At 35.9% G+C, this 17,155-nt stretch overlaps 2 protein-coding genes across 5 annotated transcripts; one reads left to right on the top strand and one right to left on the bottom strand.

The window, feature by feature from the left end:
* The first annotated feature begins 274 nt into the window (after positions 1-274).
* LOC131163925 (putative disease resistance protein RGA3) lies at positions 275-4,629 on the top strand. The gene has a single exon (XM_058120758.1). The coding sequence runs from the start codon at positions 519-521 to the stop codon at positions 2,532-2,534; it is 2,016 nt and encodes a 671-aa protein (XP_057976741.1). The 5' UTR covers positions 275-518; the 3' UTR covers positions 2,535-4,629.
* Positions 4,630-10,771: 6,142 nt separating this feature from the next.
* LOC131163924 (uncharacterized) lies at positions 10,772-16,816 on the bottom strand. 4 transcript variants are annotated; one of them, XM_058120757.1, is made up of 3 exons: positions 16,581-16,802; positions 12,665-12,763; positions 10,772-12,590 (listed from the first exon to the last, which is right to left on the bottom strand). In XM_058120757.1, exon 3 carries the CDS (start codon positions 12,519-12,521, stop codon positions 10,995-10,997), a length of 1,527 nt encoding a protein of 508 aa, XP_057976740.1. In that variant the 5' UTR covers positions 12,522-12,590; positions 12,665-12,763; positions 16,581-16,802; the 3' UTR covers positions 10,772-10,994. The 4 variants fall into 4 exon arrangements, with proteins under 4 accessions (XP_057976740.1, XP_057976739.1, XP_057976737.1 ...); XM_058120756.1 differs by having other exon boundaries at positions 12,665-12,752; positions 16,581-16,777; XM_058120754.1 differs by lacking the exon at positions 12,665-12,763 and having other exon boundaries at positions 16,581-16,816.
* Between the last annotated feature and the right edge of the window lie 339 nt (positions 16,817-17,155).

The raw sequence follows: 17,155 nt of genomic DNA, 5'->3' as shown, positions 1-17,155 counted from the left end.
TATATTGACACAATCATTCATGAGTAAAGGTTCTTAGGAAAGTAAAGTATTAGCAAAGGCTAAGTTTTTGTCACACAACCAATCTTATATTTTTAAAAGTTTAGACTTTGGGCTTAAATTTAAATAAAATAATAAAACTTTAGGCTAAAACACATTTTAAAATTGTATAAATTTTTTCAAAGTTAGTCTTATAGATAAAAAAGAAAATCATCCAAGTGTCCCAGCCGGTGAACCATGGGGAGAAAAACAAGGCATACATAGCTTCCTCACATCTTCCTTGAGCAGCCATTGCTTTCCTTTTCCTTCTTATCTCCTCTATTCACTCCAATACAATGTGTATCCTGCAGAGCCATTTTCCAAGCTCCATTCAACAAAGTTAGACCTAATGAAAGTTTGAAAATGAAAATAGTCATTTAACAAAATTGACCATCCTCTTCTATCATCAAGTCTTTCCTCTTGTTACATTTTTAGATATTCAGTTCATCTACGAGCTTTGATCATCTCTGCAAGTGAACAATATGGCTGAAGCTGTTCTTCAACTTCTGCTGGAGAATTTGAGCTCTTCCGTCCAAAGGGAGCTTGGATTGCTCCGGGGTGTTAATCGAGAAATGGAGAAACTGTCGAGCACGCTATCCACTATCCAGGCCACCCTTGAAGATGCTGAGGACAAAAGAATCATTGACAAGGCAGTGGAAAACTGGTTGAGGAAGCTCAAAGATGCGGCTTATGTTGTAGAAAAGATCTTGGATGACTGCAAAACCGAAGCGCTGCGATTAGAGTACTCCGAAGGCCGCAGCTTTGGATTGATCAGCAAGGTACGCAAATCTTTCTTATTAGTTAGTAAATTTCATTGGAAGAATATTTTGTTCCGCCGAAACATTGGAACCAGAATGAAAGCAATTCAAGAAAGATTAGATCAAATTGCCCAAGAGCGGTTGAACTTCCATTTGCGTGAAACGGAGATGGAGAGGCAACCTAACAAGGCCATGGAATTGCGCCAAACCGGTTCCATTTTGACTGAACCAGAAGTGTTCGGAAGAGACGGAGACAGAGAAAGGATTGTTGAGTGTATGGTGAAAAACTCCAATAACTCTGAGCGTCTTTCAGTTTACCCTATAGTTGGTATGGGGGGCATAGGAAAGACAACGCTTGCCCAACTGGTTTTCAATGATAAGAGGGTAGTAAGACATTTTGATCTGAAGGTATGGGTTTGCGTTTCTGAGGATTTTGATGTGAAGAGGCTAATACAGGAGAGTATAGAATCTGCATCTGGAAATGCTTGTGAAGCCTTATGCTTGGATCCTCTTCAGAGGCGCCTTCGCCACATACTGAATGGAAAAAGGTACTTGCTTGTACTTGATGATGTATGGAGTGATGATCAAGATAAGTGGAGGGAGTTAAAATCTGTGCTAGATTGTGGATCCAAAGGCAGTTCTATAGTCATTACGACTCGTCTTGCCAAGGTTGCGGCCATCATGGGCACAATTTCAGCACACTGCCTATCGGCTTTGTCAGAAGATGATTGTTGGGAAGTGTATAGGGAACGGGCATTTGGAAATAATGGAGTGGAAGAGCGTCCAAACATTGTTGCAATGGGCAAGGAAATTGTGAGAAAGTGCGGGGGCGTTCCTCTGGCAGCAATGACTCTGGGTGGTCTAATGCGCTTCAAAGTTGAGGAAAATGAATGGATTTTTGTCAGAGGTAGTAAAATTTGGAACTTACCACAAAAAGAGAATTCCATCTTGCCTGCCTTGCGATTGAGTTATTATAATTTGCCATTGCAGTTGAGACGATGCTTTGCCTATTGTGCAGTCTTTCCAAAGGATGCTAAGATTAAGAAGGAAAAATTGATGAATCAATGGATGGCTAATGGCTTCATTTCATCAAATGGAAAATTGGAGCCAAAAGACGTATATAATGAGGCATGGAATGAATTATACTGGAGATGTATTTTTGAAGATATGAAGAATGATGATTTTGGAAATATCAGATGGTTTAGGATGCATGATCTTGCGTATGATCTGGCACAATCTGTTTTGGAGGATGAATGTCCAGTGATCAAGGATGCAGAATCAATTAATATCACAAAAAGAACTCGACATGTTACAGTGATAGCTGAGCACTTGGATACAATTCCTGAAGCTTTAAACAAAGCTGAGTCCTTGCAGACATTTATAGTGAAATTCAAACTAACCAACCCTCAAAGATTGATCTTTGATGAAGCCATTGTGCATAAGATGTTTTGCTGCTCTAATTTTTGTTTCTTAAGAGTGTTGGATGCCAGAAAGTCTCTAATGACCACGTTGCCTCCTTCCATTGGCAATTTAAAGCATTTAAGGTACTTGGACTTTTCTTACACGGATATCACAAAGCTTCCTGAGTCACTTTGCAGCCTGCTGAAATTGCAAATTGTGGCTCTAAATTGTTGTTGGTTACTTCAGATATTACCCAAGAACCTGACACGTGTCAGAAATATGAAGCATCTTTACCTCACAGGTTGTGATAGTTTAGCTCATATGCCTCCCAAAATTTGACAGTTGAGTTGCCTTCAGACACTGAGCAGATTCATTGCAGGCAGTAGTAGAGGCTGTGAACTTGATGAGTTGCAGTACTTGAATCTTGGAGGAGAACTAGAAATCACACACCTTGAGCGAGTGGGGAATCCAACAGAAGCTAGGAAAGCCAATCTGGCTGGAAAGCAAGACCTTCACTTCCTCTCATTGTTGTGGCAGAATACTGACGAATCTGATGTGCAAGACATTGTGGAACAGGTACTGGAGGCCCTGGAATCTCACCCAAATCTTCAAAAGTTGTATATAGAAGGCTACAAGGGTAACCAGTTACCACGCTGGATGATGGATCCAGTTCTTGAAAATTTAGTTGATATTACACTCTCCGCCTGCCAAAACTGTTCACAAGTTCCACCATTCGGTCAATTTCCATCCTTGCGAAGCCTTCGCGTAAGAGGAATGAATCAAGTAGAGTGCATTGACAATTACCAATTCCATGGTGGGGGTGCAGCACTGATACGATTCCCTCGTTTGGAAAGCCTTGATATAGACAGATTGCTAAGTTTGTTGAGATTATCAAGGGAGGATGGAAGACATGATGATCTATTCCCTCGTCTTGCTCACTTGAGCATTTCAGAATGCCCGAAATTGATCTTACCAGCATGCCTTCCGTCACTAAAAGAGTTACATGTTTGGGGATGCAGTGAGGAGTTGCTTAGTTCAATCGCAAATTTTAGTAACCTGACTTCTCTAGAAATTTGCAACAATGATGAAGCAATTTCTTTTCCAGAAGGGGTGCTGCAAAACCTAAATTCTTTAGAGATACTGCGGGTTGAAAACTTCACAAAGCTTGAGAAGTTGGGGGATGAGCAAGTGCTACAAGGCTTGGAATCGCTTCAGGACCTAAACATTGGAGGTTGTAATGAATTGAAATCTTTGTGTGAGGGGCTATGCTACCTCACTTCCCTTAAGATTCTGCATCTTCATAGTTACCCTGGGCCGGTAGATTTGCCGGAGGGGATCGGGATCCTCAATTCAATTGAAAGTATATGCATTGGGAATCATCCTAATCTGGTGGCTTAGCCTAATGCCTTACAACATGTCCCCGCACTGGAATCTCTACAAGTGGAGAACTGTCCAAAACTAGCATCGCTGCCCGATTGGCTTGGTAACCTCACGTCTCTTCAGCACTTGCGGATTGAAGGGTGCCCAAAGCTGGCATCACTTCCGCCAAGCATTCAGTGCCTAACTCGACTCCAAATTCTAGTTATCAGCGGATGTCCTGAATTGGAGAGGCGATGTGAGAAGGGAAGGGGGCAGGATTGGCCCATCATATCCCATGTACCAAGGGTCTGCTTCCACTTAGGATAAATTTCTGATTCATTGATTGATTGTTTTTTCGTAAGTAGTAGTTAGTAGTGTAGACAAATAGAACTTTTAACTTGCTTGGGCACGTCTTGAAGAAATGAATCCTGCCCTTCCTAAGTAACTGGTGGATTGTTCTGAAATTGCATTGATTTTCTCTCGATCCCTCCCAAGGAAAATCCCGAATTGGATCCCAAATTGATGGGTTAGTGTGGGCTTATCCATGCGGTTATGCACTCTTCGAATAGGAATCCATTTTCTAAAAAATCCTGACTTTCGTGCCATCAGGCTTTCGCCCATTGCGGAAAATTTCCCACTGCTGCCCCCTTAGGAGTTTGGGCCGTGTCTCAGTCCCAGTGTGGCTGATCATCCTCAAAGGTGCTTGGTAGTTTTACTTTCCTTGAAGTCAAGTAATACAATTGGTTTCTCAAAGGTGCGACTCCTCTTTGGAACATGTTTGATACGAAAAAGCTTTACAATGGACTCTGTATATCGCCAGTTAATATCAACCAACATGTTAGTTTCTTTACACAGAAATATTTGGGAGGAATGCTCACTTCATGCAGGACAGCAGGACTTGGAACTCAAGCCAACTATATAGTTCTACCGTGCACAATGAGCTTGCACAATGCCCACTGACCATATGTGTGCAGAGTATTGATTTGACGTATTTGCTGCTAGCTAATAGGAGGAAGTGAGCCTTGAGCTTTATATAAATATTAATCAAATTAATAAATATCCTAATATGATTAATTGATTTGTGCATATAGTTTGCTCTTTCTAACTCATTCTGTTAATAAAAATCAATGAGATTGTTTGTGTTCATAATAAGATCACAAGATCTCTCCTTGCCTTTCGTGTCAAACCTCATGCAGGATGCGACGCTGTTGGCATTCCTATTAAACTTACCTCTACCACTCCATAATGAATTCACTCCCTTTTATTCTTTTTGTTCTTGTCTTCATTTTTTTTTCAGTTGCCAAATGAAGCTCTCACAATAATTTTGTCCAATGCCAGATTCCTGTATTCAACGTTATGTGTAGCTACACTTTTCTACTATTTCTGAAAAAAAAATATTCTCACTGATCACATATTAATGTATGAAGCTGGAAAGTCTGATCTCGGCTCATAAGGCACAATAGCCCATAATAATATATTATAAAACACAACAACGGCGACAGGTTTTAAGTTCCACTAGATGAAGTTGGTCATATAGATTCTTTTCCGTAAATTCGCCCGATTGAGAGCATTTTTCAACTATAAAACATAAAATGATAAGCATATTAAAATCTAGAATTTGATTCATAAATTATTTCATGTATGCACAAGAGTGATTCAGACATACAATTTGTATAAAATGTTATTGTTAATCTATAAGTTTACTATTATATGAAATTTCAAAACAGCTGCATTTTGTTCATAAAATGAAATAGAGTAGGAATAAAGTGGTAATTGTATGAGAACACAATAATTATTAAAAACTAATATTATTTGAAGGCAAGTGAACATATTAAAAGCTTATGTTATTTCAATTAATATGGATGCTGCTTTTGGGAGCATGGATTTATATAACATTCAAATTCAATACAAATCCAAATCCAAGATGTCTCCAAACATAGGGAGAATGTATACAGAATAACTACTATAAAATATTTTCTAATCCTAAACTATTCCGTATAATTTTTTTTTTCATTCCAATTGTGTTCCATTTCACATAACAAATGTAAAATTAAATTACAGTTACATTCATATCCTTCCCTTATTATAATGTTTATTTTTCAGTTTAAAAGAACATTTGTGAAGAGAGAGATGACATTTAGTAATTAATAAATTGACTAAATAGTTATTTATATTGTCGTTGCATCTCGGAGGGTCAACCCTGAAAAGGGAGTTAAATATCCAAATTGCCTTAATTGAGTGGCAAACTCAAAGCTATATAAGAGAAGAATGCATGACAGTGAGAAATGAGTCAAAATATAATTTAATGGAGTTGCTACTAACGTATTTTTACTCTAAGTGAGGTTAGAAGACATATTTAATATACTACGATTTCATCGATCTCTAAGCTATACCTTGGTTCAAGGGAACCAATAGTCAATAATCTGCATTATTAGGTTGGATTTAAGAGTACAGTTATCCAAAAGGAAGGTACTAGCACTCTTTTACACCCATCCGCTATACGATACCTAATTAGGATTACCTTTGAAATCAAATCAAGATTCAAGTTCTTCTATTTTATTCAATTACTAGTTAGTTAGATATTGGATAACCCTGCGAAAGACAAAAGCTACTTTCACCTCAAGATCCTCAGAGGCATGCGAAGACACAACACCCAACGATTCCCAATGAGGATTGATTATTTATCGAGTTTTCCATAGGTTAAATGTTCAATTTACCTAACTTTTAGATAATGGAAGGCCTTGCGAAAAAGAAAAAACCCTTCACCTCCGATTTCTCAAGAGCATACAAAAATACAATCCCTAAATTTAGAGGAAGATTCATTATAAGAATTTGTTTCAAATAATACCTCAATATTTGTAGGAAAACAAAAGACACGCAAATGCATAAAATAGGGAGTACACATATAAGATAGACATTCAAAGGATATAACCCAGAAACGCACACAAGAAAAATACCTATATAGAGTATGCATGAAAATTGTGTGCTTAATCAGAGAGTTATAGGCCATGCAAATGAGAGGGAAAGGAAGTTGAGATTTCAAAATTAAAATTCAAAATTTCAACTTCTCCAACCATCAATGAATAACTACCAATGCTGGCAATGACCAAGATACATGGCACATCCAAAAGCCCTACCCAATCAACAGAAAGAAATTCTTTGAATTTCAACAAGACTAGTTGACAGCCTAGTGGGCACCAGTCAACCACTATCAAATTAGCATTGATTTCCTTTGCACATGCACGAAGAAACAAGTAAAGTTAGGGGCCAGTCAACCATCTTTAAGTGGCCAATCGACTGCCCTGCGCAATTTTCTTCTCTTTGTTTTACCTCAATTGTCAAATTGTTTAATTGGGTTACAAAATGTTTTTATGACTATCGAAAGTATTAAATTAAGGTTCATGTATGTATAGGCATTTAGTGATTGTTTGGGTCTACTTGGAATCAGGATGGATTGTTAAGAATTATGCATTATGGGGAGTTGAAATTACTTTCGTAACTTATGGGAGTCAAGCATATATGCCGTAAGTTTTTTTTCGACAAATTATATATCATTTTTAACTTTAAAAATGATCATAAGCTCTAGGTAGGCACAAATAGTGTATAAAAATATTAGTGTGCCTAAATAGACAATAAATGGTGTGGCGTTCCATTTTTTAATTTACTTGCAGAATATACTTATGCACATACCACAACACATTTAATTTTAGAACCAATTACACCTTTACTAGGAATATGGAGACGTTGCACCATAAAGACCTTCATGATTTATCTTATAATGAATAAATTTATTGATAATGGAAAATTTTACAATCGAGTAGGGTACTGAATTATTCACAATTTTACATGCCATTATATACTTGATGTTAGGTAAGTAGAGGCATCCATCAAAGTTGTGTTGCGTATATTTTTCTTTATTATAATTAATGGATTAGTAATTTTTGTTATTTTAAACTCTTGATCCTATATAGTTTGTTGAAATACTATTATCACATTTATAAATAAAATGACAATTAACAAATATATAATAGATAAATAAATATCTGTGTCTGCTCAATCATTGTGAATATGGGTAGAACTTGAAATCCATGTTATATATTTATTATAATATCTCTTACATATATTTTTCTGCTCAAAATTGTAAATTTTCCCTTTCCACAGTAGTAGTTTTTTATAGGATTATTTAGGGAATTTTTTGAATTTTTCTAAATTGTTATTCGAGACATTACGGGAGTTACAGAGAACTATTACATACTCCTAGAAATAAAGATTAATTCTTTAATAAATTTGAGCATATATTGATTGCATGATTTTTTGATTTTTTTTTTTTTTTTTTTTTGTGATTTTCTAAACATGTTTGCATATGACACGGGTTTATTATTATTTTTTATTGTGGGTCTTATTAAATGTAATTTGTGAAATTTTGAATCATGGAATCGATTCGATCATCCGATTTTAGATTCTAAGTTCATTCCATACCGGACCAGACCGGAATCGGGTTATATACATTCTCATTATGAGAAGGGGTCATTCGAGGAAGCACTACACACAGGAATCAACAACAACACGAAAACTTTGTTATAAATTATCTTCGTTCCGTATTGGGATCGAGACTAACAAAAATGGTTGAGACAACAAACATCCATCTCCTTTGTACTTGGGATACCTGTATAACCATCGAAGACTGTTGAAGTGACTAATTCCTGGAAATTCAATAGTACGCTCCATAATTATTCTTAATGTTTTTTAAAGTAATATGAGGCATAATTTTTGCATTAGTAATATGGTGATAGAGTCACTTAAATCACGAGTCATAAATGGCCTAAGAAAATGAATTGGAGTGTGTTAATTAACATAGATATGTGAATATGAGTGGATGATTGGTACATAACTATAGTATTGACATTGATTAGTATATCTATGAACTAATACAACTAATTGAAAAGTCAAATTAGACTATTATTGGAAAACGTTTATAAAAAATATGGAAATACTTAGTAACAATGTTAATATTATATCTCTACTGAACTAATGATAATATGCATGTTTATTTGTAACTTGTAATATCAACATGATGAAATTTGGTTTATTGTGAATTTGAAGTGCATAGATTATTGATAGGTTTTCTTTTTCTTTTTTCATATAATCATGTGAATTTGTGAATGATATCATTAGTCATAAAGCATTAAGGTAATCTTTTAGGAATGTTGATTTCGAAATTTGAACTTAGATTTGTGTGCGGATTTAGAACGAATTGAATACAATTTTATATTACAATTTTGTAAATCCTATAAATTCATATACAAATTCAGACCTTAAAATCTATGCTCCCAAATGTAGGGTAATTGGGTGAATAGTATAGTTGTCATTATGATAAATTGTCATTGACGATACTTCGTTTTCTACTGTATTGTTCTTTTTATATTAAATACTAGGGTTAAGGACATTAACCTCTCCTCAGGTTTAACAAAAAGACAAGGGTCTCCCTTGAAATTTTAAAAATCTCAAGAACATTCTCTGAAAATCTAAAATTTTCAAAGATCTTCCTTAAAATTTGCCAAAAAGAACAAACCTCCCCTTATATTTGATAAAAAGACAAATCTTTTAGGGTACAAGTGTCCCAAAACTCAAATGTCAAGGGAGACATGTAGTATTTTTATCGTAGAAGAATTTTGTGAGATTCTTGAAATTTGAAGAGAGGTTCTTATCTTTTTGTCAAATCTAAGAGAACGTCTATCTTTTACCCTAAATATGATAGCTTTTGGAAGCATATAGTTGGAGGCTTAGATTTGGATTTGTGAGACTTTAAATGAAACTCCACAAAATTTTGTAGTGCATTTGTTCAATTTCACACAAATCCAACTTTGGGTCTAAAAATCTAAGCTTCGAAATGTAGGTTAGTTGTTTAGTTAAGAAATAACAATTATAGTAAAACTTTATTAAAAAATTATTTATTTCTATATTTTGATCCCCCTATAATTATAATTCCTAGATTTGCCATTGACCAAAGCATGCTCTCTGTAAGTGCAAAATTAACTTAGGAATTACGAGTTTTCATTGCTATAATTTTCACAATTTTCTGATATAATTAGGTAGGCAAAATTTTACCATCTGTAGAGGTAGATGATCTGCTTATGGTCAGTGAAAGGCTTATAGAATTGAAGTTTTCCCTCTGCGATAATATATGAAGGTTAACTTTGCTTACCACAAAAAAGAAAACAAGGTTCGCCAGTTAATTGTATTTAAATAAATACTATAAATAACTCATTCAATATGACCATATGATATTAAAAACTCTTATAATTTTTAGTGTTTGTATATAATAACAAAACCAAGTCTCAGTCCTACTAGGTAAAATCGGCTACATGAATCTTTTTCTACCAATTTATACAACTGTCGACATTTTTTTTTTATAAATTCAAGGATATTAAATCTTTACTCACTATTTCCTTTCAAGTTATTTTAAGTCTAACCTTACCCCTTCTATCGCCCCTCATAATAACTAAGTCACTCTTCCTCACAGATGCACTACATTGCAAGTGTTTGTATCATCTGAGTCGTCCCTCCCTTATCTTATCTTCTATAGGAGCTACACCTAACTTACCACAAATATATTCATTCCTTATCTTTCAATGCTATACCACTCATCCATCTAAACATACTCATCTCAACCACTTTTACTTTTTAAAAAATAAAAATATAAAATATATTAATATAAAATATATAAAATAAACCTATAGTCATCTTATTCTATGAAAATATTAATACATAATATATTCTTTGCTTTAATTTAATACATATTAAATTAATACCAAAAATAATACCTCTTGTTCATTTTCACCATCTTGTCTCCAAAAATAATACCAAAACCATCAAATACCATTAAACAAATTACCTTATGTAGTGTTTAAGAACATAAATTTTTAGGTCTTGAACTTGAATAATAATTTTATGTTATATTTTATTTAAATTTATATAAATAATAATTTAAAATTCAAAATATTATACTGACGGAATGATAGTACGACAATGTCACTGCCTAATAATCAACACTCCTGTCGTCTACTGCGGCTGCAATCTGAACGAATAAGGACTCCCACGACACAATACCATTAAAAGCAGCCCAGTTTTCCGTGTCGGTGTTGGGGGTGGGGCTGGCCGACGGGGCGGGAAGAGTAAACAAACCATACTACAGCGACGCACAAACAAAACAAGGATGAACAAAAATAATTTATACAGATTAAATCCTTTACTCTTATACTAGCCTAAATTTGCTTGCGTAGTTGAGAACATTTTGTCTAGACACTTGCCAGAGTTTCACTCATTCAAGCAAAAATATCAAAGAGTTCAAGTTCATGCTGCAGAACTGACTACTGAGAAAACAAAACTTTAACTTAAAAGGGAAACAGGAAAAGAGAATCCATCATCTACTCACAACTATCATTCCGCTGCAGCATCTTCACTGTCGCTCCCTCCCATTCTAATCTTTAGTAATGTTTCAGAATCTGTGTGAGCATTTTTATCGTATTGAGGTATGGAAGAATCAGACGAATCAATGGGATCCTGCTGAACAGCATCTGTGTTCTCATTTGTCGAAGAAAAGCCTGAACCTTCATCTTTTCCATCCATTGTGGTAAGGGTTTCCAACTTCTCACTTTGAGTTGCATCAGCATTCTCCTTTGTTGCCAACACCCCTGATCTGTCTTCTGCTTCGGCAGCTGGATCTGGTCTCACGCTCATCATATTGCTGGTGTCTGACATTTTGGTTTGAGTTCCATCAATATTCTCCTTCGTCGCTGAAGAGCTGGAACTATCACCTTCACTAGCTGTATCTGACCTTGCAACATCTGCATTCCCAGTCTTGGAAGATATTGTTGAATTAGAATCAGGTTGATTGTTAATAGAAATTGCATTAGAGCTATTGGCCTGTTCCTGCACAATAATTTGCAAACTTGAGTTCTCTCCAGTGGATGTGCCTTCTACCGTTGCATTTTGACTTCGAGTCAAATCCAATAGGGTATCTGTTTGTTTCACCAGGGATGAATCATGTGTTTCTATTTTCCCATCTGTTAAATTATAACTTGCCTGTGGTGGACTATTGGATTCTGTTACAAATGTCGAATTCAGAAAGGAACCATCCCCAGTGTTAGATAAGCTAGTCTGGTTACCTTTCTCTTCAAAAGTTATCCTGTCTAAAGAAGTGCCATTTCCAGCCCTTTCACTTTCAGCCACAATTGGTCCTGAAATATTCTGAACAGTATTGACTTCATTGCCATTGAATTTATTATTCTGTTCTAAAATATTCAACTCATTCTCATTCTGGTTTTCAAACATCATATTTTCAGTTTCAGTGCTAATGGTTTGAGTATCATGAGCAACTGCACTGGATGCATCATCCCCTCTGTAATGTTCCTCTCGTGCCTCATGAGTATTCCTGCCACCACCATCATGATCTTGCTCCTCTGACAAACTCTCATGCTCAAATTGATCTTCTTTCTCTTCACCTTCCTTCTCATCACCCTCCTCTTCTCTATCTTTTTCGTCATCTATAGAGTCTTCTTCACGATAACTTTCCCCTTCAGTTTTCTCTTGATCGTTTTCATCTATCTCATCATCTCCATCCCCTCTTCCTTCATCTTCTTTCTTTTCAAGCTTGCCTTCTCCTTCTTGATCTTCTTCTTCAGCTTCAGTTTCTTCTTCATCTTCCTTACGCTTCTCATTCTCAATAGTAGTTTCCCCCACTCGGGGATGGAGGTCTTTCCTCCCAAATTTCAGAACTTCATTGTCATTTTGTGCTCTTACAGAGATTTCTGCATCATTTGCATCAAATTCTTTCTTTTTGTCATGGGAGTGCTTCACTTGGTAGATTAACCAGAAGCAAACAGCCAGCAGTAGACAAATTTGCAGGACATGCTTTACCTTGAAGCCTCTGGATCTGTTATTCCTACTAGGTGATTGCCTGAACATGATGGATTTCCGATTTCCTAAAAACCCACTACTTATCTTCTCCCAATATGAAAAGCTAGTGATGTAAATCTGCCCATAAATTCAAGCCTATCAAGATATACACAATACATGTCAAAAGCTAATCCTAATAATATCAGTAATACCAGATGAAGCCATTGGGCAGAGCAGCATCTCTCCCCAACTTGCTGGTGGAGGCCATGCGTTTGATTCTAGGTGTTGTAGGGGGCTGCCCTATTGGGCATCTTAAGCCAAGGGTATATCCGAAAAAGAAAAGAAAAATAAAAAACAACAAAAAAAAAAAAAAGGAAAATCCAACAAAAAACAACAAACAAAAGCACAAAGTCATGTTTTGACATAATTGTTAGATACAGAAACTCCAAAAATATTTTTTATTTTCATTTTTGGTTAAATATATACATCTCCTTCGCTGGAATTAGTGCACCCTGAGAAACCTTAAAGAATGAAGCAAGGAAGAGAATATAACTTTATGAAAGATTCTGTTGAAATTTAGAAAAACACAGATAACTGATTATTCTGCATAATGTCTATGTAGATAAGAATGAACTCCTCAGACAAGGTCTAACAGGGATAAAACTCAGTTGGAAACAGTTTCATGATAACAAATTCCCAAAAACTTAATGGTCAATAGGGAGAACAGCACTGCAATTCATAGTTGAATGACAAATCTAAAAAATATATTATTCATGATTTTAAGATCAAAACATTGACAAGTCTACTTTAAAAAAGTAACAAGTGCTCCATAGTCCATACAAACTCAATTTCAAGCCACATCTTATATCCAGAGTTATTCTTCTCAAGTTCAAACCTAAACCCAAATGTTGAAAACTAGCATCATTCAAGAGTCCCCAGTTAGACACTACCCATAGAAATCAATTCCCGTAGTCCTCTCGTGCATTAATTAGTTTAAATCCTCAGACCATCCAATTCAAGACTAGAAGGGCATCCCTAGGCCACAAGATGCTCTGCTTTGCAAGGGCAGGGCGAGGATTGTCAGAGTCTATGCAGCCTTACCGACTTTTACGCAGAGAGGCTGTTTCCTTGTACTCAAACCCATTACCAACCGGTCACAAGGGAGCAACCTTATTGTTGATCCAAGGCCTGCGCTCCCATTCAAGACTAAATAATTCTAAAATCCCAAAATATCTGCTTCTCTACCAAGGAAACTAACAAAAGAACACCACCACCAACAACACCCCCCCCCCCCCCCCAGCACCTCCAATGGTCATCTTCAAGTAAGCCCCTGCCACAAGAATGAAGGGGGAAATACATACATCCATTTAACTATGCTCCTTGTTACAAATGCCACCTAAACTTTTAAAAGCAACTCAAGCCACCTAAACTATCTTGTTCAAATGACCCCTCCATTAACAAAAAGTCATTATATTTAACAAATTGTCCTGATTTGCATTACGCATGGGCAATTAATAGATTGTTTGGAAAAATCACTCGTTTATGTCTAATAAAAAAAGGAGATGAAAAATACCTCCATTTTTCAAAAGGCCCACCATTTTTATATGGAAGCCAACCCTTTTGTTCCTATATGAGATTTCTTCAGTTGCCTAGGGCGTGCAAACCACACCATTCACATTATAGTCTTGCCTAGAAGTATGTGGACCCCCATTTACATCATTTCTGAAGTGCTCTGATTTCTTTGTTTGACAGAAATCCTCTCCGCATTCAGACTGATGTTGCATCTTGCACATGTGAATAGGGGTGATATTACCTCTTTGCTCAGCACATGAATGTGTGAAGCTGCATGTCTTTGCCCACTCCCAGTTCATGGAGGAATCCATTGAATGTGTTGGTCAAGCATGCGATTGTGGCCAAAACTAGTATGGCCTTTTATTTCAACTCAATGGTTGAGTGACATCATTCCACACATACAGACGAAAAAAAATGAGAGTAAGGCTGCCTGTCTTTTCTTTTTTGTGAAAGTGGATCCTTTCCTTGCCTTATAAATGGGGCGTGATGATGTCAACAAAAGGCCTTGTCATTTAGAAGTCTGTCTTCTTGAGGACTTAAAATGCTCACAAGATAGAAACAATAGCAATCTTATTTTACATTTTAAAAGGCCTACAAGCCTACAATCTATAGTCAAGAATGCAGCGTATGATGAATATTTTACAATTTGGTGGAGCGGCCATGATAACATATATAAGAATTTCTCATAGCAGGGTTTCATCATCTGTATTATTTATTAAAGGAACCCAGAGCAGTTTTCAATTTGCATATTTTGGCCTAAATATTTCAAAAAAATCCTTCCAAAAATTTTCACCAAAATATAATTTAAAAAATATGGGTAAGCATCAGAACCTACACAAAAAAGTTGGGTAAGTTCCTACCTGTGCCCTCTCACTACAAGTAGTTGGCTGTAATTTTTTGCAAAAATTCTCTGCCGGCGATGATGCCTGAGCATAGAGGACGTTGGCTGCAGCAGAGGCCTGAGATTTGGCGAGGCAATTATTAGAGACTTGATGCAATAGGAGCATCCAGGGAGATTGCAGGCTTTGACCACAAATTCAAAGAGGAACCTGGGTATGTGATTCTCTTCCCTGATTCCCAGAGATTTGTAGTCTGAGTGGCAGAGACATATGAGGTTGGAGAAGAAACTTGGAGAGAGAGAGATAGAGATTTAAGACAGGGAACAAGGGAGAGACCTGTGACACCACCACCCACGGCAGTGCTGCTACCCTCCACAGCCATGGTGGAAGCTGAAAGAGAGTTCTATTATGGATTTAAAAAAATAAAAATAAAAATAAAAAATAACTCTGCTTAGGCTTTTTTTTTTTTTTGGTGTGGGAGGGGGAATTTGCTTTTCACCATTCATTAAATGCTTTTTTTTTTCAAAAAAATTCCCTTTAATTTTATGATTTTTTATGGCAAAGAGAGTGTTAATTTTAAATTAAAAAAAATTGTTCAAATTATTGTTATGACTGTAAACAGAAAAATTAGTTGTATTTTATCTCTATTTTTATGTTGACATCTATACTTATCTAATTATACCATAAATGTAGATATCAAGTTTTTTTAAATATGTATGTTTAAATTATTAAAGTCAGTACCTTTACGAATAACGAAAATACTAGCCTTTCTTGGGAGTTCATATCCTGGGAGTGTCCTATCCAAACACAGAATCGGTTGTGAAGCCCACACTGAATATGGTGTCCACACCGAGCCCTATGTCTAGCCAGGACACTTCCAATACTAAGTCTCAAAAAATGAAGTAATACCCTATAAAATTTAATACTTAAAAGCAGCCGAGCAAGCGAACTGCAACTAGTGTTTATTAAAGAAATTTCCCATTGTTTGGAATATAAGTTTTTAATTTTTTTCTTATATAACCGAGAAAATCACTTACCACCTTGTTTATTTGAAGACATATGGGTAATTTACTCATGCATGTTAACAGAGGAGGTCTTTTGTGACTACCAGTACCAGATAGCTTGAAAGATTTAGGTTTCACTTTAAGATATTCGGAGGGCATTTGTAAGGGATGAGGGAGCATCTGTATATTTTTCTAAAAAAAAAGTAAATAATAAATAAAATGATTGAGGAAAACAAATCAGAATATGCTATTAACTAGTACAGCTTCACTAAATTGAAGCTATAAACTACATGGAGATTAAGATTAAAGCCAAAGAGAGGAAAACCTTATGGAGAACTTGAGATAACAACAAAACGAAGTTTCCCCAAAACAACCCCGAAGTGAAGTTTATTTGGAAAACGAAAACCCTAGTGCAGAACATCAAATCGAGAAAGAAACCCTAGAACGCAAAGCACAAAAGATCCTTCAGAACAAATACAACTTCAAAGCCACAGAACTTGTCCCGGAGATCATATATTTTTGGATTAATTTGCTTATTATCGACACCAAAAAGAGCAACCAATAACACTAAGATCTTCCTGCACATTATACGTAATATTTAAAAAAAAAACAAAACAAAAATCAAGTCTGTAGAAAGCATCAAATCATACGATAGACAAAATTAAACAGTTCTCGAAGAAGAAGGAAGCAAAAGAGGATGAGAATGAACATACCTGTCACCTGAAGAAGCAAAGCACAGCAAATCACGGCGAAAAAGGAAAGTAGTAGAGCCTCTGAAGTCTGAACCTCCAAGACCCAGAAAAGATGAACTGCTTAGTCAAAGAGTTTTCTTCAATGTAGCGTGAAATTTCAGTGGGTTTTGGGGCAAGCTCGCTCTCTCTCGCTCTCTCTATCAATTGTGTCGCCAAATGTTCGGATCCAAATAGAAAGAACCTGTGACCGGGAAAGTGGGGGACGCGAGTTTCGGGCAGTGCGTCCCACTGTGGACTGTTGATGTTCGAAAGTACAAAAATACCCCTTAAAAAAACCTTCCGTTACGGAGGCAAGCTTGGATATTTTTGTCCATTGAAATAAGGCTATTTATGAACAAAAAAAATTTCAAAATACCAACTTGCTATAAATAAATAATTGAAAAATTATATTTTTATTTCATTTAAAAATTTAAACAGAGAAAATTTTAATTTGAGTAGTAAAGTAAATACGAGATATTTTGGACGAATTAAATTTCAAAAATCATTTTCCTACAACTAGGTTTTTAACACATGTTTTGTGCAAAATTGCATGAAGT

This window comes from Malania oleifera, chromosome 9 (genome assembly GCF_029873635.1).
Source record: "Malania oleifera isolate guangnan ecotype guangnan chromosome 9, ASM2987363v1, whole genome shotgun sequence".
NCBI classification, from domain to species: domain Eukaryota; kingdom Viridiplantae; phylum Streptophyta; class Magnoliopsida; order Santalales; family Ximeniaceae; genus Malania; species Malania oleifera.
This window is presented reverse-complemented; position numbering and strand designations above follow the sequence as displayed.